Source organism: Schistocerca gregaria, chromosome 3 (assembly GCF_023897955.1).
Source record: "Schistocerca gregaria isolate iqSchGreg1 chromosome 3, iqSchGreg1.2, whole genome shotgun sequence".
In the NCBI taxonomy this organism is placed as follows: Eukaryota; Metazoa; Arthropoda; class Insecta; order Orthoptera; family Acrididae; genus Schistocerca; species Schistocerca gregaria.
In genome coordinates, this window is record NC_064922.1 from 604558760 (window position 1) to 604583430 (window position 24671).

Here is a 24671-nt window from a genome sequence, read left to right on the forward strand (position 1 = left end):
TGAGGAGGGTCTCTGCAGAAATGTCAAGGAAAGAAATATGTGGAAAACATTGACAAAAAGAAAGGACAGTATCATACGGCATGCATTAATCCCAAACAGTTTGGTTGTGTGGTGGCAATACCTGAATAGTCGCACAAAGTTGGTGTGGACAGCCGCATTAAATTCCATGAGGCAACAGTGAAGTTTTAAGGGCTTATGAAGCCAGGAGATGCTACCAAATTGGCAGTGGTAGGTCACCAGCCTTTGCACTTCGACTCTGAACTGGGCTGGTCCGAAAGGCTCCACTCAATGTCCCAGTGCCCTTATGGTGGACAGTGTACATCTTGAGGTAGGAAATATGTACTGATCCATAAATGATGCTGGTGCAATGTAATTGTGATCTGGCAAGTGGTGCCCTATAACACTGCAGGAGGTGGGACAGGTCAGTTCCCAGTGCCTTTCTGCTGAGACATTTCAAAATATTTAGTGATTTGAAGTCCTCTGTTTGCAATTATTTCAGGTACAGGAACCAGGTTAATTTAGAGTCAAATAGCAGGCCCAAAAAGTGCACACTGATATTAAAATTTTAAAAATGTGTCCCCTATTGTAAGCTCCACTGGGTGACAACTAAGATGAGCATAGGTAAAGTTGATGCAAGCAGTCTTCTCAAGTGAGAACCTAAAACCAGTTTTATTGAAGAACTTTTAACTGAGATTCTGACTGCAAAGAAGATGCCACTGATAGCAACTGCGAACAGTGTGCGCTGAATACACTGTCTTGGAGGACCAAATCTCCTGAACAAAGCAATCAAACAAGGAATCATCAACACAATGGTGAAAGCATGTGTCCTCGGGGGAGGAGTGAATAAGAAATACAAGATGTCCATGCAGTCCCCATTCATGAAATTGGTGAAAGATGTCCTACCTCCAAGTGGCATCTTATGCTTATTCAAGATCAAAATACACACCAAGTAAATGGTTGAAGCAATGAAAGACTCCTATATCACCATTTCCAGTACAATTAAGTTGTCAAGTGTGGAACAGCAGCACTTGAAACTGCACTGGAATTGGTAGGGGTGACCCCATGATTTGAGGAGCCAGAGGAGGTGGCATTTGACCACATGCTTGAAAGTCTTAACCAAATAGCTCATAAGAGCACACTATTAGGGCTGGCATGATCTTGCCCGATTTCCATAAGGGAATTAATATTACTTCTTCCAAAAGATAGGATACTGTCCATCAAATCAGATCTGTTTGAAACAATTCAGGAGCTTGTCTTGGACACCAGGGCACAGACGACAGAGCATAGCATAATTAATTTGATCCAATCCTGGAGCAGCATCTCTGACTGCAGACAGAACTGATTCCAATTCCCACAGTGAGAATGGAAGATTGTATTTATTTAGCTTATGGCACTACATATGAACAGCAACTAACAATTGTGGATTACATAATTTTACAAAAATATATTAATTTCATAATTTAAAATTTAAAAATAAGTCTATAAATTAATATCTAATTTGTTGAGCCACTCTAGGGCTACCTTTGTCATTTCAAAGAAATCTTCCAAGTTCCCGTGGTAGGCTCTTCTGCTACAGCTTGTTACATTGTGATGGGTCATCTGGTGTTCATTTCCACAGCCACGTTGAGAAGACAAAGCCTTTCACAACTGGTAGAGGTTTTCAGCACAGATGCCGTGGCCTGTGCAGATCTGATTAATTTTTTTCTGAGCGCCCCATGTTAATTCCATACTGGCTGGTCTTGTGTCAGGTCTTTGGAGGGTCTGATGTTCCTCATGGGCAACAGTGTTCCACATTTCTGCCTACTTTTTGTTGATACTGAAAGTAGCTGCCTGTAGCAATTCTGCCATTGGGACAGGCGATTGCCTAGATTTTAATCAGTTCATTCGGAGTGCAGGAACATCAGAGTGCATTGGAAGCTTGAGGATTTTAAGTAATTTTTGGTATTCCCTGAGGAGGAAGTTCTGTCTCTGAGGCCTGGTGGCGCAATGTTGCTTACAGGTGGTAACCAGTATAGAGTAGCAGATTTGATGCAGACTGTTATTGTCCTCATTGCTGCATTTAGCTCTATGTCAATTTTTCTCAAATTTGTGCTATTAAGCCACACTGGGGCACAGTATTTGGCAGCAGAATAGACCAGCTCTAAGGCAGCCCATCGCAGTGTCATAGCTCTTGTGCCCCATGATGTACCACTCAGCTTCTGTATGATGATATTGCGTGATCTCAGCTTTGCTGTCGTGTTTCATATGTGCTTCCTGTAGGAGAGGGTTCTATCAAGAGTCACTCCTAGATATTTTATAAAGTCTTGGTGGTGAAGGACCTGACCATTAAAGGTGACACTCAACTTCGCGCATTGGCCAGTCTGTTGTTAAGGTGAAAGTAGCTGACTTCAGTCTTCGTCAGATTTGGTGTCAGTCTCCACTTTTTGAAGTAGTCATCTATTGTGCTTAGATTTGAGGATAGGATCTCACCACCTTCAAAGGTTCTCTGTTGGGTGGCCAAGGCCAGGTTGTCTGCATAGATGAACTTCCTTGACTCTGTTTCAGGGCGGTCAGATGTATACAAGTTGAACAGGATTGGTGCCAAAACTAAGCCCTGAGGGAGACCCTTATCAAGTTTTTTTTTTTTGTCTGTTTAATTGGCTACCACGGACTACTTGGTAGTATCTCTCAGATAACATGTTTATGAGCCTGATTGTGGTTTGGCAGTGTATAACACTGACGAATTTGTACAAGAGTCCTTGTCTCCATACTGTATCGTAGGCAGCTGTAGGACCAATAAAAGCCACTGAAGTTTTAAGGTGAAGTTGTAATCCAGCTTCTGCATGTGTAGTTAAGCTGAGCACTTAGTCTGTGCAGCTTCTGTTAGGTCTGAATCCTGTCTGTTTGATGGGAATAACTTCATGGATCCTTGGACCGATTCAATTGAGGATGACGCTTTCCAAAAGCTTGTGGGAGCTGCTCAGGAGGGTGATTGGGCGGTGGATAGCAGCTTTGTTCTCTGGTTTACCTAGCTTCAGTACAGCTATGATTTTTGTTCTTTTGAAGGCTTTTGGAATGCTCCCTGATAGCATAATATGGGCGAAGAAACTGGCAAGCCAGCTAAGAGTCCTGTTTCCACAATTGATGATGAACTCTAGGTGTATCCCATCAAATCCTGGAGCTTTGCCTTTTTTCATTTCTTTTATTTCTGCAGTGATCTCATTTACAATGAAGTCTCTGGAGTACTCTGATTTGTAGGGTGCCTTCTGCTTCAGGGTTCTGTGCTCTTCCTTAACTACTCTTGTGTGTGGCTTATGTGGGGATGCTTTGGAGAGAGAACTTATTCTATTCACAATCTGCTCTGGTGTTACTTCAGGATCTTTTAAGGTGAATGGTCGACTTCCTCCCAGTTTTCTAAAGACGCTCCATGCCTCTCTACTTGATCTCTTAAAATCCAGACTTTCAGTTTTCGGTCTGAGCACTCTTTATGAGCTTTATCGAGATGTTTTGGGAAGATCATAGACTTCTCATTACACAAGAAGAAGCTGAGCCTCCTTGTCCATATAGTCCTATGCAAAATTTGTGACTCGGCAGTTTGTCTGGATGATGCAGTTACAGTAAAGCAGTATTCAGCTACAGATTGTGTCATTTACTTAGGTGCATCCACTAAGACTCCATTTCCTAAGAGAGCCAACAAAACTTCATTTCTCAAGAGCCATAAGAGAGCCACACTGTCCTTGCCTGAAATCCGCCTTGTTGAGCCCCAAACTCATGCAGTGGAAGTGGACTGATTAATGGAAGTCTCAAATTCCTTCCAGGAGTTCCTCTTCTGTTCTTTTATTATTTGCCTCAAATGTGTTCGTGTGGACCTGAAGAAATGAAGATTTTCTGCAGTTGGGTGGTGTTTGAATTGCCACAAACCTGTGTGACTGGCTCTGATTGCCAAATGACATTCTTCATTCCACCAAGGAACAAGCAGTCATCTGAGGTGGTTGCTAGACTGAGGAATGGAATCAGCAGCAGCTAGTTAGACCACGAAGGTGACATTGTCCACCATCTCCTAAGCACAAGCCTATAGTTTGAAGGCAGCCTGCTGACTGTATCACAACCAACTTTCCCTTAAAAGCATCCATCTTTGCGGTCTCTAACTGACCACCACCTGAATCAGCAGATGGATCCACACCAGAAAGTGGTCGCTAGAATTCAAATCTATGACCACTTTCCATTGAACTGAGTCTACAATGGCTGGTGAGGAAAAAATGGTAAAGAGATGATGATGAAAAATTATCATTTGACTAGAGTTAAACATGGAGTTCTCTCTAAATGGATACTCAATAATTCGACCCCTGGAGCAGGTGGTAGCCAAGCTCCACAATACAGTGTGTGCACTGAAGCCATACATGAGGAGTAATGAGGGGAAGAGTGCCCAGAACTGCTCTGTCAGTGAATTTGCATCCAGCAGATTGTGAGGTGGAAGATAAAAGAACACACATTGTTCTTAAATTGTGTGAGACCTTAACCCTCAAACAGCTTGTATGGCCATGGTATGAGGGATAGGAGAGAAGTAGCATCCATCTTTGAAAGAAACAGCCACCTCACTTTTAGTCTTGTCACTCGTAAGATTATTCTTCGCGTAGGAATGGTAGCCCTGTAACACAAGTGTGTTGGTGACTCTAAAATGAGTTTCTTGCAAGCTGAAGTAGAACAGGCTCTCCAGGGTCAAGAGCTGTAATTCTTCCAAATGCAATTAGTATCCACTGAAGTTCCACTGAAACACCAAAGCCAGTGTGGGAGCCACTGATTGACATGGATTGTCCTTGGTCCTGCTTCCTCAGCAATGGCGATTTACCCAAGAGGTCAGGTGGAACAGTAGCTTTGCCCAGCTCTCTGGTTCCTCCAAGAGGATATCAGTATCCTCAATCTTAAAATCACCTTTGGAAAGGGATAGTGCTTGCCAATCCAACAGTCTTGCTGCCACTTTTGAATGATTTTTTGTGTGAGTTTTTTATTCCTTATGAGAGGAGTTAGTCACATGGGTAGAGAGGACAGCTTAGTGGGTCCCTGATGGTGTGCAGAGATATGTGGTCAATGTTCCAAATCCATTGCTGATGACTTATGAATGGTTTCAGGGTCAAGTTAAGATTTTCTTCCCACACGGAGATCAACATGTGAATGTCCTTATGCTTGAATCTGTGGTGTTGGTTTGTGTGGAGGCATCATACTTAGCGACTGGCTTCTTAAGGGCCAATGCAAAACAAGAAGCAAAAAGGTTTCAAAACTTTGATAACCATATAGCTTCACCATAGGGTATGCAACTCTTAACTTTCAACACCTGAATTTTCCTCTCTATGTTTTAAAACCTGTTCTTCCTCTTCCATACTGCATAATCCCTGTAGCAGTTTAAACATTTCAGAGGAAGTGTACAAGAATCACCTGATTCATGAGCTGGGCCTCCACAATTTCCACACATAGCCCTCCCCTTACATACCACACTGGTATGACCAAATGTTTGACATTTGAAGCATCACATAGGGTTGGGAGTATATGGTTGAACCTTAAGATGGGTATAGCTCGTACGAATATGTTCAAGTAACTCTAGAGTACTGAAGGTTAGAATAAATGTTGTCATGTTTTACAGCATGCCAATGACTCTCCTCATATAATTCTGCACTTTCGTCACATTCATTGTTTCTTCACTCCTTAGGGTCCACCTCCAGTACATCCGAGCAATGTCAATGTGCCCTTACAGAAGTTAAGAGTGTTAGAAAACTCAGCCACAACTGGGTAGCCACCTACGGCTTTGCATCCCAGAAGCTTAGATACTTCATGTGACATAGCAGTTTCAACTAGAAGTGTTCCATTACGAAGTTGTTTAATGACCCAGCAATACCATCCAATCCCTCGTGAATACAGAAAAGGGATACCTTCTCAAAGTTTCCCTTAGCTCTCTCAATTACAACTGTTGTGTTCTCCTTTTGTACACAAAGAGAACAGTCCAATGAATTAACATATACCGTCAAAGTAACACAACTCTTTATTTAACACTGAAACAAACTTATCACTCATTGCTGTGAGTGATGGGAATATGCATGCAATTATTTATAGATATTTAATTCTTGATTTCCAAATATACAAAAAGCAGCCAAAGACACTGAGCTGTGTGATACGGCAAGTCCATAAATCTCACAGTCTGAATGTTCTAAGTGCAGTTACTACAAACAGTGTCTGTAAGGCAGAATTAAACTATATAAGTCTGACATGAGCTCAGCAGAGTGATGATGTGTTGACTCTGTGGAACTCTAAATCTACTTCAACATGAACTCAGGATTGAACTTCCATTTTCATCCCTGGTGGCCATATTTCATAATTGCTTTGCAATGTATTTATGCATATTGTTACGTGGTTTCAAATATTTTTGTGTATTTGTGCATATTTTTAAATATATGTGCATGTTTTTGCATATCTGTGTGTGTTTCTGCCTGTCTTCATATACTTTTTACATCTCTTTTCACTTATGCAGCTCAATTATCCACTTATCCATCAATAACTATTCTGCCCGTTTCTATGTCATTCCCATTTCCTTTACAGCATTCCTGTCACTATGGCCCCTCTCTCCATCTACCTGCACCAGTTCAGAAAAGTATCCCTTTCCTTGGCTAAAGCCCTCTCCCACATCCTGTTTCTCAAATGCTGCCTAAACCATGGAATCCCCTCAAACAGCCGAACTGTAAAAAAATCACATCTCTGGACCCCACCCTTCCTTTCACAGTGACCGACATCTTTCCAGATTCTGCCAATCCCTAGCCCTCACCAACCAGGTACTGCACAAAAAACATCTCCATGTCATTCCAGAACCACCTCTGCTATCTCTGCAAGATATTACTACTCTGCAATCCCTACTCCGATTACCACAACTCTCAAATTGATTCCCTCGCTCTCCAGCACCTGGAGGAGCTTTCCAGTCACCACCTCCATAACTTATCCAACCTGCAGACACCTTACTACCACCTTGGGGCACCATTACCCAACCCCTATCATACCCATAATGTTAAAGTGTTCTTCCTCATCCACCCCTCGCAGCAGCTAAACCCTGCCTAGCTGACCTTTTTAACTTGTCACATCCCCCAAAACCTCCTACCATTCCTTCATCAAATCCAGAGCCAAAATATTCCCGTAACACTGTTGTTCACCTTTACCAAAACCCTCAGCTCCACAGAAGTTTCAGTCCTATCCAAAGGCCACACCTTTAGCTCTACAACCACATTTAACCATGCTATATTTGTCAAAGACCTACTCTCCTTCTCACAATCTCTCCAATGGAAGCACTTCTTTGCCACCAATCACTCCAACCAGAACCACCCTAAATCCAACATTGAACACTGCCTCTTCCAGTTCATACCACTATCAAACCATTATCCTGCTGCCCTCCCACCCACTGGTTACCTTCCAGAAATTCCTTACGTCCAACTGAGCCTCACCATCCTTCCCCAGGTCCATTTCTCAGAACACCAACCTTTCAGCAGAAGACAGAACAGCCATACACAGCCTCAAAATAAATCCTGATCTGATCATCCTATCTGCAGATAAAGGTTCCAACATTGTTGTTGTGAATCACAGTGACTACCTGGCAAAAGGCCTCTGCCACTTACCTGACTCCTCCACCTATAGACTCTGCCAGAGTGACCCCTGGGATCCAACACAAACTCCAATCCCTGTTTAAAGTCTTGGGCCTTTCCCAGAACATCTCCCCTGAATCCATTTCCCTCCTCACCCCTATGACACGCTACACACCCACCTTCTATGTGTTCCCCAAAATCCACAAACCAAACAATCCTGGATGCCCCAAGTAGCTGTTTATTGTGCCCCCCCCCCCTCCCCCACTGAAAGAACTTCAGGCCTCATTGACCAACACCCTCCAATGTACTTCAGACTCCTAACACACCACCTTATTCCATATACACCTTTCAACTTTAACCTAACCTATAACTACTTCTCATTTGAAGGGAAGGTATATAAAAAAATCCATGGCACAGCCAAGGACACCTGCATGGCACCCTCCTATGCCAACCTTTCTATGAGCCATCTAGAGAACACCTTCCTTGCCTCCCAAAACACTTAACTCCTAGTCTGGTACAAGTTTACTGATAATATCCTCATGGTCTGGACTCAGGGCCAAGACACCCTATCTTCGCTGCTTCACAACCTCAACACCTTCTCTCCCATCAGCTTCACCTGGTTCTCCTCAACCCAGCTTGCCACCTTCCTAGAGGTTGACCACCACCTTTCTGATGGCTCCATCTGCACCTCTGTCCACATTAAACCCACCACCCACAACAGTACCTGTAATTTGATAGTTGTCATATCTTTCACACCAATAAATCCTTCCCATACAGCCTGGGCATCTGAGGATGATGTATCTGCAATGACAAAAACTTCTGTGCTCAGTATGCTGAGGGTCTCACCAAGGCCTTCACATATATGCACTACCCCCAGACCTCGTCCGCAAACAGATCTCCTGTTCCATTTCCCGTCACACCCACAATTCTCCCACCACCCTCAAGAACCAACCACAAAGGAGTGCCCCTTCATCACTCAGTACACCCCTGACAAAAACAACTGAAACACATCCTTCAGTAGGTCTTCAATTGCCTATCATCATGCCCCGAAACGGAACATCCTACCCAAGATACTTCCCATCCCTCCGAAAGTTGTGTTACATCACCCATCCAACTTTCATAGCAACATCCTAGTCCATCCCTGTACCACTCCCTATCCCAACCCCTTGCCACAAGGATCATATCCCTGTGGAAGACCCAGGTGATAAACCTGCTCAATCCACCCACCCAGCACTTTCTATTCCAGTCCTGTCACATGTTTATACTACCCCAACAGGGGCTGGGCCACCTGTGAAAGTAACCCTGTCATTTACCAGCTCTGTTGCAATCACTGCACAGCTTTTTATACTGGTATGACTACCAATAAGCTGTCCATCAGGAAAGCAAAGTAGACCACCCTGGCACAACATGCAGCTGAACATAACACACTTCATTTCAATGGCTGCTTCACTACCAGAGTCATCTGGATCTCTTCCCTCCACCACCAGCTTTTCTAAACTGCGCAGATGGAAGTTATCCTTTCAACACATTCTCTGCTCCCCAAATTATCCCGGCCTCAACCTATGGTAACACACTGTCCCCACACCCTCCAACCAACAGTTTCCACCCCCTCTGGCCTATCCATCATCTCCCCATTATCATCTCCCACCCTATTTATTTGCAGTCCTCTACCAATGCATCCACCTGTCTTTTCCTGCTGCTTTTCTTTTTTTTCCCCACCTCCCTGGAACAACCTCCTGACACGGTGTCTGTTGGCAGCCTAGTTCCTGTGCACTGCACCAGACAGCATTATCTCCCTCCCCACCTGTACACTACTATCCCTTCCCTATTCCCTCCAGATTGCTGCCTTCATCCCACATGTGTGTGTGTGTGTGTTTGTTTTACTGATGAAGGTTGTGGCTGAAATCTTCATGCAAGTGTCTTTTAATTGTGCCTGTCTGCATCTTGACATGTCTTCTTTACGGTAAGTAACACTATGTCTTTTCCTACATTGTTAATAATTAAAAATGGTCATTTTCATGTGTGAACACGAAAAAATATTTTAGTGTCGTGGCTTTTATCTAAATGTGTTTTTATTGGTGTACTCCATGAATTCAACACCACTAATACTCACATGGTGTAGGGTTAGCAGCTGTATTTATGCCTGTCTACATATTTGGATTTAGAATTTCTGCCTGGATAAAAATAAAATAGTTTTTGACAGCCATAAGCAGTATTGCCCACGTTTAATTGCTAATTGTTTTGTTACAATATATGTGGATATTATCAATTCAGGCTGTCAGTGAATGGTATTGCTTATTAAACAAGCCAATAGCAGAAGTGTGTCATCATATATTCTCAGACTAAGGAGAGAGAGGTATTGTCATTATTCTCTCAGACATAGCAGTAGATGCAGGCAACACAATCAGAGGGATGTGCACAGCATACAAGAGTGAAAAACTAAACAGTCCAGACCAAGAACATAGTCCGATTGGAACAGCAAACTGACAACTCCAAAAGTATCTCAGAGAGACAGAGAGAGAGAGAGAGAGAGAGAGAGAGAGAGAGAGAGAGAGAGAGAGATGGGAGTTTTGCTCCCATTACTTGCAGAAGAAACGTGATAACACCAGCAACTCAGGCCAGGGTTTTGGAGGTTTCCTCTGGCTATAAGGTGAGTACTACCCTCTCCCCCTCAATAAACATCTAATAAATACCTAATTAGGAAAACTAACCTACCCAAATTAGTCCACCAACAAACCGGGACAAATATTAGTAAAAAGAAAATGCTGAACAGAACTTTTCATATCACACTAATTTCTGTTGCTGTTAATAGCTTCCTATTTTCATCTGACCAGAAATTCTTATCTTTTCTTTTCATTTCACTGCCTCCTCCTAGATCTGGAGCATTTCTTAATATTTTCATTTTCAGAGTTACTAGATTCTCTACCACATTCATACTTCTGACATTCAGCACACTGATTCTCAGAATATTAACATTTAATTGGTTTTTAAAACTTTTTCTCATGATCGCCTCTCCTTTTTTGGCAAACCCATCCAGGATATTTGAATAAAACACATCCATTGTGACACTTTTTCGGTTACAGGTCACATTTGCTGTGGATTGTAATGTAACAAGCTGAAACTCAAATGCTGGAGTGTATGATACATCTCATTACTTATGATCATGACGCAAAACAATCGATGTATTATGTGATACACAGTCTATGATGTACAACTCAATACAATGCACCTTTTATTATGTTGTCTTATATTTATGGTCATGTTTACTCCTTTTGCAGTTATTATTCTTTATCTACCACTGTTTCAAATAACTAAAATGCCTGTAAATGACAAGTTAGTGATGCTATTTCGTCTGCAAAAGCACAATACTTTGAAATTTCATGTAGCCATATTCCTATTTTGCTGATGTTATTTTCAAAATGATAATGTCTAATCCAGAATGCTTATGGTTGACTCACGTATTACAGTTTCGTAAAATTCTAAGAAAGACCTCAGTAATTTCAATTCTGATTATTGAAATTTCACAAAATATTTGGATGCAGCACATAATGTGTGTATAGCATTGTGCTTATGTAAATGGTAATAAGTCGCATAAGAGTGTGCTAGAAAGGATGCAAATCATGTTAACTTTATATAAATGCTGTAATGTTCATGAGTGTTAGTTGCCATTGAGACTGGACTTGGTGAGTTGATGTTAATTAAGAGTGTGTTTAAGGCCGCAAAGATACCATTATCAATACCTCACTGACTTCGAATGAGGCTGCGTAGTAAGGCTACAAGAAACTGGACATTCTCTCTGTGACTGAATGTTCATACTGCAATACTGCAGAGACATCATGGGAATGTAGCCACTGTACATGATTGCTGGCAGTGGTGGTCAAGAGATTGTAAGGTCACATGGCACTACCAAGAGGGAAGACTATGGTGTTCAATGTATGCTTCTCTTGCATTGTACTGCATCTATAGCAGCAATATGAGTAGCATTTGGCACCGCAGTGTCATAATGAACTGTTACAAATCGATTACTTCAAGGACAGCTCCGAGCCCAACATAACATGATATCCACTGACCCCAAACCAACTGCCAATTTGTGACTTCAGTGTTGTCATGCAAGAGCTCATTTGGTGCCAGAGATGGTTGTGTGTTGATTACGAGGAGGCCAGTTGAGGGCCTGCAACCAACCTGTCAGTGTGCTAGACACACTGGACCTGCACCTGGAGTTATGGTCTGGACTGCTATTTCATACGGCAGCATGAGCACTCTCGTGGTTATCCCACGCACAGTGACTGCAAATCTGTATGTCAATCTGGTGAGTCAACCTGCTGAGCTGCCATCTATGAACAGCATTCCAGGGGGTGGCATTTTCTAACAGGATAATGCTCACCCACATACCACTGTTGTAACCCAACATGCTGTACAGAGTGTTGACACATTGCCTTGGCCTGCTCATCAGCAGATCCGACTCCAATCGAGCACATATGGAATATCATCAAACAATAATTCCAGTGTCACAAACAGCATTAACCCTCCCTTTATTGATTGACCAAGTGCAACAGGCATGGAAATCCATCCCATAAACTGACATCTATACAAAGCAGCACATACATGCTTGCATTCAACATTCTGGCAGTTACACAGGTTATTAATACAGGGGGTGGAAGTCAAACCTGCATTTTTAAATGAGTGTAAAATAAACACAGATGCAGATATAATACAATCTACATTAAAAAGTACTTAAGAAACATCAACACATTTTTTTTTCATTGTTTGAAAATAACATCAGCAAAATAGCATACTTCTCAATCACAGCATTCTCGCAGGCGATTTACAAAGCTGTCCATCACATGACAGAGCATACCCTGAGAAATTCTCTCGATTTCCAGCTGGATTCTTGCTTCGAGATAACCAACATTACAATGTCTTTCTTTGTACACTTTTCTCTTAAGGTAATCCCATAAGAAAAATTCACGAGCTGTAAGGTCGGGCGAATGAGGGGGGAGGGGGGGGGGGGGGGCAAGCAGTCACTCCATCCTTGGAAATCACCCAGTTAGGAAAAACTTCATTGAGAACATTGATGCTTAAGCACGCTGTGTGACTTGTTGCTCCATCTTGCTGTAATAATGTTTCATCATTCACTGCATACTGACGAAGCTGAGGTATGAAGAAAGTCCTTATTGTTGAATAGCACTCCTCTTTCGTTCTAAAAAAGGTCGCCTATTATTCCTGATGAGGACACTGGACACCAAACTGTTACCTTGGTTGAGTGCAAGGTTTTTTCATGGAGTTGGTGAGGGTTTCTGATCACTCCAATATCTAAAGTTTTGTTTGTTTACATATCCATTGAGATGAAAATTTGCCTTGTGACTCATCCAGAAGTTGTGAACGAGCTCCTCATTTTCTTCAATCATTTGCAAAAGACTTTCACAGAAATATTGTCAGACCACGAAGTCCTTATTATTCAAAGCATTAACCACTTGGATTTTGTGTGGGTGGTGATGTAAGTCCAACCTCGAAATCCTTCCGACTTTCCTATCAGAAATTCCAAGCTTAACACTCTGTGTATGTGCTGATCTCCAGGGGCTTCTGCCCACAGCAATTCTTACACATTCCACATTCTCAGGAGTATGCGTTGTCTTTGCTCTGCCGTCTCTTTTCCTCGTTATTTCACCAACGTTTTCAAAGTTTTCGACCCAAGATTTTATTGAGTTAACCGAAGGCACCAAACTATTACAATTAATTTGAAAACACGCCTGGAAATGATGCTGAGCGGCTACAAAACTACCACTTTTGAGGACCACTTTGACTGCAAATGACTGTTGTTGCTTAGTCCACTGCTCCATGGCTACTGAAATGCTTTGTGTTAGGGAACGCAGTGGTGACCTTGGTTACTCTTCCCCAACTACTTCCAATGCTTCCGCACACTAATAATAAATGCAGGTCTAACTGCCATACCCTGTATATCAGCATTTCATATTTGCAATGACATATCTCACACTTACATGAACCTGTAATCTTGCAATGTTAACCACGTGCATATGTTACCTAGACATATGTATTCCCGAAATTTCATCACTCTACATTAATTATTTATTAGTGCTGTTATTTTTTTCTGCCAGTGTATTTAATAAATCATACGAAGCACAGGAAATGTTCAAGAGCAGATCTATGATTTCCATTTGCATCACATAAAAGTCCACGAAAATATCCTTTCAGCCCAGACAGAGATCACTTATCAAGAGAAACTAGTACGTAGCAAATGCTCACTAATGACTGACTCTCTGCGCAACAGTCAAAAAAATCAGTGGCACAGACCACACCATGAACCTGAGCTGCTTTTATTGTCATCTCGCCAGTTAAGATAAAATGTTCACTATTCTACTGCATGGCAGTCCTTGGCAAATCCCAATACTTTAGGATGGGGCTAGTCATCTTAAACAGCCCCCAACATAGAAAAACACACCTAATGTAAACTGATGGAAAAGAAAGGACTCATGATATTAAATTGAACACAATTTGTTTTGCATTCTCCCTTCAATATCTCAAGGTATCCCATAAACTACAAGAACACCCACAATATCTACAAGTGGAATTCAGCAGTTTGGGCCTCAATTTCCAGTTTTGGAGCTCACTACCCTATTTTTTCATTGACTTGTTATCAAAACCTCAACTTTGACAGTGAAATTCAGCATTGCAACAAAAACTGTAGAAAAGTTTGAACCATCAATTTTTTTCTTCATGTTCAGTAAGGAAATTCTACTTTTACATTAGAGAACACAAAATCATCATTCTTATCTAGCAAATATTAAATAAAAAATAATCCATATGTATGAACAATTACAAAAATAATTAGCAATTTATGTGGAACATGAGTTTTCACACTAACCTGGTCTTTCTCATTTTTTGCATCATCATGCATGCTTTTTCCCAAGAAAAGTCTGGATTCTGCGGACAGTCGAGCTGAATACTTAGTGCTCTATCTATTAAGATTAGACCTTGTTCATACCTTTCAACTGCCTGCAACATTTAGAGTGGAAAAATTCATATAACCTCTTCCACAACATATTCTGCTGACTATTGGATAGAAAAATTTAAAAAATGATGGTGGTGGTGGTGGTGGTGGTGTGTGTGTGTGTGTGTGTGTGTGTGTGTGTGTGTGTGTGTGTGTGTGTGTGTGTGTGTGTGAGCGCGTGCACCAGCAAACAAACAAGCACCCTCTCTCTCTTCCCTCATCCCCTGCTCTCTCTCTCTCTCTCTCTCTCTCTCTCTCTCTCTCTCTCTCTCTCTCTCTCTCTCTCTCTCTCCCCCCCCCACTACAGCACACATTCTTCACTATGAGAAAAGAAACACAGTTTCTGCATAATACTCGGTCCATACTCCACAGAGGCTCTACCATATTATTATGTGAAAGTAGCATCTCTAATGGAAAGGGCATAGCTTTTCGTCAGACTGTAATTTATCTTTGTTGAAGTGTATATTTTATTAAGTGAGATTAGTTTTTCTCCCACATTATTTTTTTAACATGACATTTGTTGGCTACATCAAACACAGTTAGTTGGTTATCATAAGCAATGTATGGTGTGATAGACCAAGGGGGGAAAAATGTGTAAATAAACAACAATTGTTCTGACACAGTGAATGTGTGCCAAACACATTGTTCTAGAAAACAAATGACAATACCTTCTCTGACTGAACTTACACAAATGATTACACTGGAGGTAAGTGACAGTATTTAGCTAAGTATGCAGGACACTAACATTAGTTTCATTCTATGCACAGTTTGAGACAATAGAGATGATAATGTTTGTTATAATTCAACAATAATATTGATAATGTTCATCTACATTCAGTCCTTTTTGAAAATGTTATTGTGGTTGATTCAATGAGTTGTAAGCCAGAGAGGGAGCAACCGGAGCAAAACCTTTGGGACATTATTTCAGTTAATAAACATTCACAGCAACATCAGTCCAGCAAAGTAGTGTTTGTAGCAACTGTGTAAATAATGACACAAAGGACTCATTTCAATTGGCATTCCTTGGCTGGCAAATCTGTGCTTATAATTTATAGTCTTTGGAATAGAAGCAATAGGAAATGGAACAAGCATCGAAAGACTGTAGCAGGGAATGCGAACAGTCAGCTTCGGTTTATTATGACAATTTTAGATAAGTGTGGTTCAATTGTAAATGAGGCCGCATACAGAAAACTAGTCCAACCGATTCTTGAGTACTGCTCGAGTGTTTGGGCTCCCCACCACATCAGATTACAGAAAGATACTGAAGGATACTGAAGCAATTCAGAAGCAGGCTGATAGATTTTTTACCAGTAGGTTTAACCAATATGCAAGTATTACAGAGATTCTTCAAGAACTCAAGTGGGAATCACTGGAGGGAGGATGAAGATCTTTTTCAGAAACAAAATTTAGAGAACTGGCAGTTGAAGCTAATGCAGAATAATGCTACTGCTGCCAATTTACATTTCATGTAAGGACCACGAGGAGAAGACAAAAGAAATTAGGGCTTATACGGAAGCATATAGACAGTCATTTTTCCCTCACTTTATTTGCGAGTGAAACAGAAACAACCAGTGGTATACAACATTTCCTCCACCAAACAGCATACAGTGCTATGTGGAGTAGGTATGAGGTCTGTCCAAAAAATTTTGGAACATTCATAATTTCGTGCCAATGGCATGTTGGAGCGAAATGCGATTGGCATCCCTACACACGTCTGTGTTTAATGTGTAGCTGCCGGAAGTTTCATACTTGCACATGTGTTAGTTACTGCTCAGTGCTATACTGAGTAGAATGTTGTGTCACACAGTTTGCATTTTCAAGATGACACAGCTACAGGAACAATGCTTATGCATTAAATTTTGTGTGTAACACAAGAAAACCTTTAGGTAGAGACAAACAAAATGAAGTAGGAAGCTTACAGTGATGAGTGCTTAAGCTGTATTCAGTGTTACAAATGATTCACATGGTTTAAAAATGAACCGAGGGAATTTAAGGATGACCCTCATTCAAGATGCCCTTCGACATCTACCTAAGCAGCTCATGTCAGGAATGTCAAAGAAATGGTGCGTGCCAATCGAAGACAGCCTGCCCAAGAGATTGGAGAAGAATGTAACATTTCAGTCAGATCATGCCATGAAATCCTGAGGCATCTTGGAATGCATAGTGTTGCTGCCATGTTCACCCATAGCTCATAAGTCAAGACCAGGAAAACCTTCACCCAACAGGCACTGAAGAGCTTTCGGATTGTGCATGTGAGAACGAGATGCTCCTTAAGGGAATCTTAACTGGTGATGAGACTTGGGTCTATGGTTATGATGTTGAATACTCCATTAGTAGTGTAGCACTTGACACAGTCACATCGATTAAATATTTGGGCGTAACATTGCAGAGCAATATGAAGTGGAACAAGCTTGTAATGGCAGTTGTGGGGAAGGCGGATAGTCGTCTTCAGTTCATTGGTAGAATTTTGGGAAGATGTGGTTCATCTGTAAAGGAGACCGCTTATAAAACACTAATATGACCTATTCTCGAGAACTGCTTGAGCGTTTGGGATTCTTGTCAGGTCGGATTGGGGCAGGACACAGAAGCAATTCAGAGGCGGGCTGCTAGATTCGTAACTGGTAGGTTCGATCATCACGCAAGTGTTACGGAAATGCTTCAGGAACTCGGGTGGGAGTATCTAGAGGAAAGGAGGCGTTCTTTTCGTGAATCGCTACTGAGAAAATTTAAAGAAGCAGCATTTGAGGCAGACTGCAGTATAATTTTATTGCCGCCAACTTACATTTCGCGGAAAGACCACAAAGATAAGATAAGAGAGATTAGGGCTTGTACAAAGGCATATAGGCACTAATTTTTCCCTCGTTCTGTTTGGGAGTGGAACAGGGAGAGAAAATGCTAGTTGTGGTACAAGGTACCCTCCGCCACCCACCGCATGGTGGATTGCAGAGTATGTATGTAGATGTGGATGTTGAGCCCCTGGTTCAATCTTCACAAGGGGTTGGGAACAGTTCTCCTGACCAAACAAAGCTTATCAGGTCAGGTCAGATCAAATGTCAAAGTCATGATGATAGTTTTCCTTGACTTTGAAGGATTAGTTCATCATGAATTCATGCCACAGGGACAAACTGTTAATCGATAGTATTATCATGACTTGTTGCAATACCTTCGAGAAAATGTCAGAAGGAAATTACCTGAAATTGATGAGACAATTCATGGCCCCTGCATCATGATAACACAACCACACATTCATCCCTTTTGGTGTATGACTATTGCACAAAAAACGAAATCATTGTGCTGCCTCCTCCTTCGTACTCTCCAGACCTGGCCTCTGCGGACTTTTTATGATTTCCAAGACTGAAAACCCCATTGAAATGATGAAGATTCGTAATGACAGACAAGATAAATGAAAATTCACAGATGGAGCTTTGCACAATCCTGCAAGAGGCGTACGAAGACTGCTTCCAAAAATGGAAACGGCATTGGAAATGGTATAGCAATACAGGAGGAGAGTATTTCGAAGGAGACCATACACAATAAGTAAAAGGTAACTGTAGAGAAATTTTGTAAACAAAGTTCCAGAATTTTTTGAACACACATTGCATGCATATGACTTTGAGGTAGAAATGTTATGCAATGTCAGAATTGTAATATTGTGGACTGATTACTGCATTATGAGTGGCAAGAAATCCACAGCAAAATACCTCTGAAATTTGATTAGAAGGCAACTGTGTAGGGAAAATGCTGATGATTCCATGGGCACATAGGGCAGAAAATATTTTTCAGTGAAATTATTAACCTTGAAAATAAAGAGTGCAAATACTTGTAAATAATCACTGAAGTACAGATGGTGAATTTCATATTTATCCACAATGGCATTGAAGAAAGAAAAGTGGAAGCAGTCTCCTGCCAAAAGTAAAGTGACTGAAGACAAAACACAGTAGAGCAGTCACAGTAAGGACTTTTACAAAAGACAGGGGCAACAAGTAGCGCATTAAAAGTGAGGTCACATGACCATATCAAGCAGCAGCTGCAGTATAGAGTGTACAACAGATGCTAGTATCAGGGTGTAGAAAGCTTATTGAAAACAGATAGTGGAGGTACATAAAATGTTACTGATTGCATGGTTCAATAAAAATGGTATCATTACAATCTCTAAATAATGTGAGTGAATTAAGTTTTATTTCATCTATAAAGGTAAATTAGATAATATGTTTTCTTTGGAATAAGCTAAGTACGTACAAATGATGACGGTTCAGATATATCACTACTAAAGGAGAGACCCAAAACTGCTATATACATGGAGATCAGAAGATAAAGCAGTTCCACTGAAGATCTGGCATTCAGTAAAAAAGAAACGGTAAATACAGGGAAGGAGAATTTAGTATACGTGGTCTGAAAAATACTGAAATGGAAGAGTTCAAAATTTTATTCTGTGAATATCGTGGAGGAAAGTTATCTTCAAAAGATAAAAAATGTTATCACAATCAAAGAAGATACATTACTGGTGAACAACACTCAAAAAGATATTACACAATGACATACAGGTGCATAAATAGAGTAAATGTCACCTCAAACGGTGCGGTAGCACGACTGACTGGGTGTTGTGTGTTCTTCATCATCATTGACGCGCGCAAGTTGCCGAAGTGGCGTCAACTAAAAAAGAGCTTGCAATATGGCGGGCGAACTTCCCCACATGGGGCCTCCTGGCCAACAATACCATATGATCGTTTCATTTCATTTCAGCACATAACTGAAAATGTTAAAGCTAAACTGTACATAAAAGTGTTGGGAACATTAACAGTAGACTTTAGCCCTTGCAATACCAATGCAATATCCATAATGCAGATCACCAATTGGGGAGGAGGGGGTGTACTTCACACTCACCCTAAAAAAATTTAATTAATTAACTGTTATTAGATTTTACTAACAAAATAAATTTTAAAGAAATATTGATGTGTAAGAAAGCTCCTGCACCTGAAAATAGTGAATACGACATTACTGGGGAATGTGACACTTCTATCACAACTTAAATTTTTGGGTTGTTTTAACTCAAAAATTTAAAACAACAATTCATTAAAAACAACATTTTTCAGTTTTAATATAAGAAAAAACAGACTAGATTACAATATTTTCAAACAGTGGGCATAAAGTACCCCTCCACTTGGGATTGCAAGGGTTAAGACTAAATATTGAAGGGTGGGGAACACAAAAGGATGAGCTGCGCACCAAGAGGGCAACGTGAGCAAAGATTTGTGCTCAGCAGAAGGAAAGATGGTACATATGGCTAATTATTGTGTGTGTGTGTGTGTGTGTGTGTGTGTGTGTGTGTGTGTGTGTGTGTGTGTGTGTGTGTGTGTGTCTGTGTCTCTTGTCTTTCAATATGGTGCAGATTTAAACATTCATTGGCTTCGCCAAGTCACTCCTTGCCACCTAACCTAGACCTTGGGCTGCGTAACAGATCACTCTGTCACAATCAAGACTTCAGGGTGTTCCAATACAAAAATTTAGCAATAAATGACAGTAAAATTATATTATAGGTTGTCTTTTTCTGAGAGGTCGCAGTGTTTCTTATATTCAATGGTGTAAATTGATATTATTCATTTGATCTTATGCTCCTTGGTGGTGATTAATAAATGTGAGTCACAGTTTATTTAACTATTTTGAGTTACACATCAATTTTAGGGAAATTACACACACACACACACACACACACACACACACACGCACACACACACACACACACACACACACACACACACACACACACACAAATCATGTAGCTTATTGCATCAATAAAAAGACAAAGTTCAACTGTAGTAAATCTTCAGTATGATTGATCCAAATCCAATATCTGCAGTACTTAACAAGTTTAGGCCTTCAGTTAGACTAGTTAACCTAAAATCTCTAGGATGTTAAAAATGTAAAAAATAATGAAAGCAATAAATCATTTTATGTATGCGTACGCACGCGCACACACACACATACACACGGAATTCTCAGCAGTACAGTGCGTTTTGGTTGAGAGCGCGTGGAAGCAATCCCACATGTGAGCAGCCATTAAATATCTGTTAAAACTACACAACTGTGGGTTAGCTATATTTGAGGAAGAAACAAGCATTTCATAGCAGTGAAAAGGAACAGAAACAAGAATGAATAGGTCAGGGAATTTAGAGTCAATTATGGCTGCAGATACATAGGTGAGTTGTTTATCCATGTGAGGGTATTAAGGATGAAAGCATTATGCAAATACTCTTCCCTTTATCTGCACCCAAACACGTTTTCTCTGCCCTTTTATTTTATTATCCATAAAACTGTCCACTTGATCAAGTGGAATACCATCAAATCAGCACACAATTACACTTTTATAGATGCACGAGTCCAACACTTTTCCATCTGAGTGCCACTGTTCAATATTTTTTTTAATTTTTATTTTGCATAGTTACATGAATTTATGGCACATGGAATAATGTTCCAAGTAATTCTATGCCTATACATAAAGCATTCATTGCAGAAAGATATTAATAACTTTACTCTTCAATTTCTATGGAAAATGCATTTAGAAGCACCACACTGGATTTAGGCATGGCGACACTGGAGAACATTGGAGGTCATTGCGAGTTCATAAGTAACTTTCCTGTGGTACACGTTAGAGGCAATTCACAAAGAATTCAATGTCTATGTTTAACAGACTCCCACCTCTAAATTAAATTGGAAATAAGCATGGTAACAGAACATCTGAAGCTTCATTGAAATAATCCCCATGATTTTGTCACTGCTACTCTGAGCTCACATACAGCAATTTCCTTGTTGCTCTAATACACAACATGGCAGAAGCATTGTCTAATTAAAATTGCTTGTTATTTGACACCTCATGCCTTAGAACTTAGGCCCCCAAATCACAGCTCTCAATGTGACATGTAAAAAGTCCGCTGTTGTAAACAAACATCAGTGCAATTGCAGTGTTGAAGTACACACACTACTGGTTGCCCATTTAATGCTGGCCACAGCAGACAAGTACATGTATTGTCCACACTGGCAGATCATTCACCGTTGCCAGTGTCTGAACTGAAGTGCACTGCTTTAGCACCACTTGTCAAACTGCACATAGGCCTAACAAGCAATGTAATTATTTATAACACCAGCACACACACAAAACCACTTAGTTATTTCAGAGAAGGCTATGCTGTATTATAAAGCTTTTATTTTATGTACCAGCTACAACAAACTGCAAGACGTAAAAATGCACATTTTGCCTGACCACTATCATATCTAATCAACTGAAAACACGTTCAATAAGAGCACTCCGAATATGGCCCATGCGGGTACCCAAGGGTGTCAATGAATTATGGTCTCTGACCAAAATAATGAAGCAATGAGTGTCTCATAAACATTCCATTGACTTCTACACTGCAGTGTGCTGGCCTTAATATGCTGGACTGAACCTGGCAACACACAACGTCGGTTGTCAATGAGAACAATTTTGATATTAGGAGAATAATTGCAATTCATGTTACGACACGTACTTTACCCATACTGGATTATGATGGTCCTTCTTTCATAATGTCATGGGTCAAAGCAGAATGGTGGTATCGCCATGTTCATGATCTGCAGCAGCAAAGCCATTGCCCTAGTTGAGCGCATTACAAATTTATAATTTTTACCCAATAAAGATCGGTTCTGTTTAAAAACTTACGTGTCTGTTAACATTATCATTTGAAGTGTTAACAAACTGCGAGTTATCATGTGTCATGACGGGTCCTTTCTGCTGCACAACGCAATAACACATTTGTGAGAGAGAACATTCTAAAATATTTCACAATAAAGAACTTCGCTTTCCCGCATCATACTGTCCAACTCATCGAACTCTCTATACGTTGTATTATCTTCCTGTCCTATAATTACCTCTCTGTTTTTTCTTTCCTCTTCCAGTTTTATAGCAGTGTCAATCACACGATACGCTTCGTCGTGGTACTGTTTTAATTCAGCAAACAGCATAGGCCAATCAGTTCTCGTATCACCATGATACACAGCCATTATGTTATCAAACGTAATAAACGAAGAATGTAAACAACAACACCACTTTGGCTAAGCCTTGACAGCAATTATGGATGCGACGACTGCGCTGACAGACAGCCAAGTCACTGCGATCTTGCAAATCAAAATACACAAACGTGCATGTCACATGAGCAAAGATAAGTGATCTCTGACAGAATTATCGCTGATCCACTATGCAACATATCGTACGTCAACAAAACGTCGTCTCGTCCATACCCAGCAGAATACCAAAATTGAAGTTCAAGAGAATAGCAACAGCGCTTCTAGTGGCCTGGTAGGGCACTTTGAATACGGCGGAAAATGGTACGAAAATCGATATTTTTAATTCGTAATAAGTCATTTAGATCACAATATTTTTCATTTAAACTTTTATGAGTAGACCTCGCTGTCTAGAAGTAAAGTGCGTGTCTGTTAGCCGAAGTCTTCTTGCAAAGTAATAGATTCGAGAAATCGTAATCAAAAACCAAGATATATATGATGTATCACCTAATAAGATTGCTATGCATTAATGTGACAGCACGAGAGAGAGAGACAAAGATATGCTTTATTACTCTGTGGCGTAGTGCGCGTAGATAGTAAGCTTTTGTTCTTGTCACGATTTAATTTCATGAGAGAGGAGTCTGTTCTTTATTGTGTAGTACAAATCGACGCCATTTCGAGAATTTGAAGGAAATTTGTAGATACATCTGTATAAATGATAGAGAGTCGCTAATTCATGTGCGAGAAGAATTTCATTGACATTAAGGTCAATAAAACTTCGTTCATTTCAAAAAGGTACGTGTTATTTCCACAAACGACGTATACTCAATGGTGATCTATCAATGAATACTAGCTCGAGACCAATACCGACAGCAGCATTCAGTTCTAATTAAATAATTTGATGCTTTCTTCGGAAAAGAAGTGATTTCATGGATCTTTCTTCTTTTGCCACCAAGGTTTCTAAGAACTGAAGGCAAATCTGATTGCTATGCAACAGAGCCCCGACGAATATTTCTCCGCAACTTTGAGTAACACCTTCAGTTTCGATACAGCGTCTGCAGCATCTGGAGCAGATCGCCATAACAACAAAGCAGCCCTGTGTCCGACCAACGGTGTATGTATTCACTGCAACAAAACACAGATACAGACAATAACTCACACACACACACACACACACACACACACACACACACACACACATATATATATATATACTCCTTGAAATTGAAATAAGAACACCGTGAATTCATTGTCCCAGGAAGGGGAAACTTTATTGACACATTCCTGGGGTCAGATAAATCACATGATCACACTGACAGAACCACAGGCACATAGACACAGGCAACAGAGCATGCACAATGTCGGCACTAGTACAGTGTATATCCACCTTTCGCAGCAATGCAGGCTGCTATTCTCCAATGGAGACGATCGTAGAGATGCTGGATGTAGTCCTGTGGAATGGCTTGCCATGCCATTTCCACCTGGCGCCTCAGCTGGACTAGCGTTCGTGCTGGACGTGCAGACCGCGTGAGACGACGCTTCATCCAGTCCCAAACATGCTCAATGGGGGACAGATCCGGAGATCTTGCTGGCCAGGGTAGTTGACTTACACCTTCTAGAGCACGTTGGGTGGCACGGGATACATGCGGACGTGCATTGTCCTGTTGGAACAGCAAGTTCCCTTGCCGGTCTAGGAATGGTAGAACGATGGGTTCGATGACGGTTTGGATGTACCGTGCACTATTCAGTGTCCCCTCGACGATCACCAGAGGTGTACGGCCAGTGTAGGAGATCGCTCCCTACACCATGATGCCGGGTGTTGGCCCTGTGTGCCTCGGTCGTATGCAGTCCTGACTGTGGCGCTCACCTGCACGGCGCCAAACACGCATACGACCATCATTGGTACCAAGGCAGAAGCGACTCTCATCGCTGAAGACGACACGTCTCCATTCGTCCCTCCATTCACGCCTGTCGCGACACCACTGGAGGCGGGCTGCACGATGTTGGGGCGTGAGCGGAAGACGGCCTAAAGG

The 24671-nt window shown here is 41.1% G+C and overlaps 1 protein-coding gene across 1 annotated transcript in view; it reads right to left on the reverse strand.

The window, feature by feature from the left end:
- The window catches only part of LOC126354189 (protein spartin), an 86755-nt gene extending 63550 nt beyond the window's left edge, over positions 1–23205 (reverse strand). Inside the window, exons 1-2 of the mRNA XM_050003640.1 lie at positions 22507–23205; positions 14479–14609 (exon numbers count right to left, since the gene is read on the reverse strand). Coding sequence (XP_049859597.1) covers positions 14479–14609; positions 22507–22638 — 263 coding nt within the window. The 5' untranslated portion in view covers positions 22639–23205. The remainder of the gene's footprint in view (positions 1–14478; positions 14610–22506) is intronic.
- Between the last annotated feature and the right edge of the window lie 1466 nt (positions 23206–24671).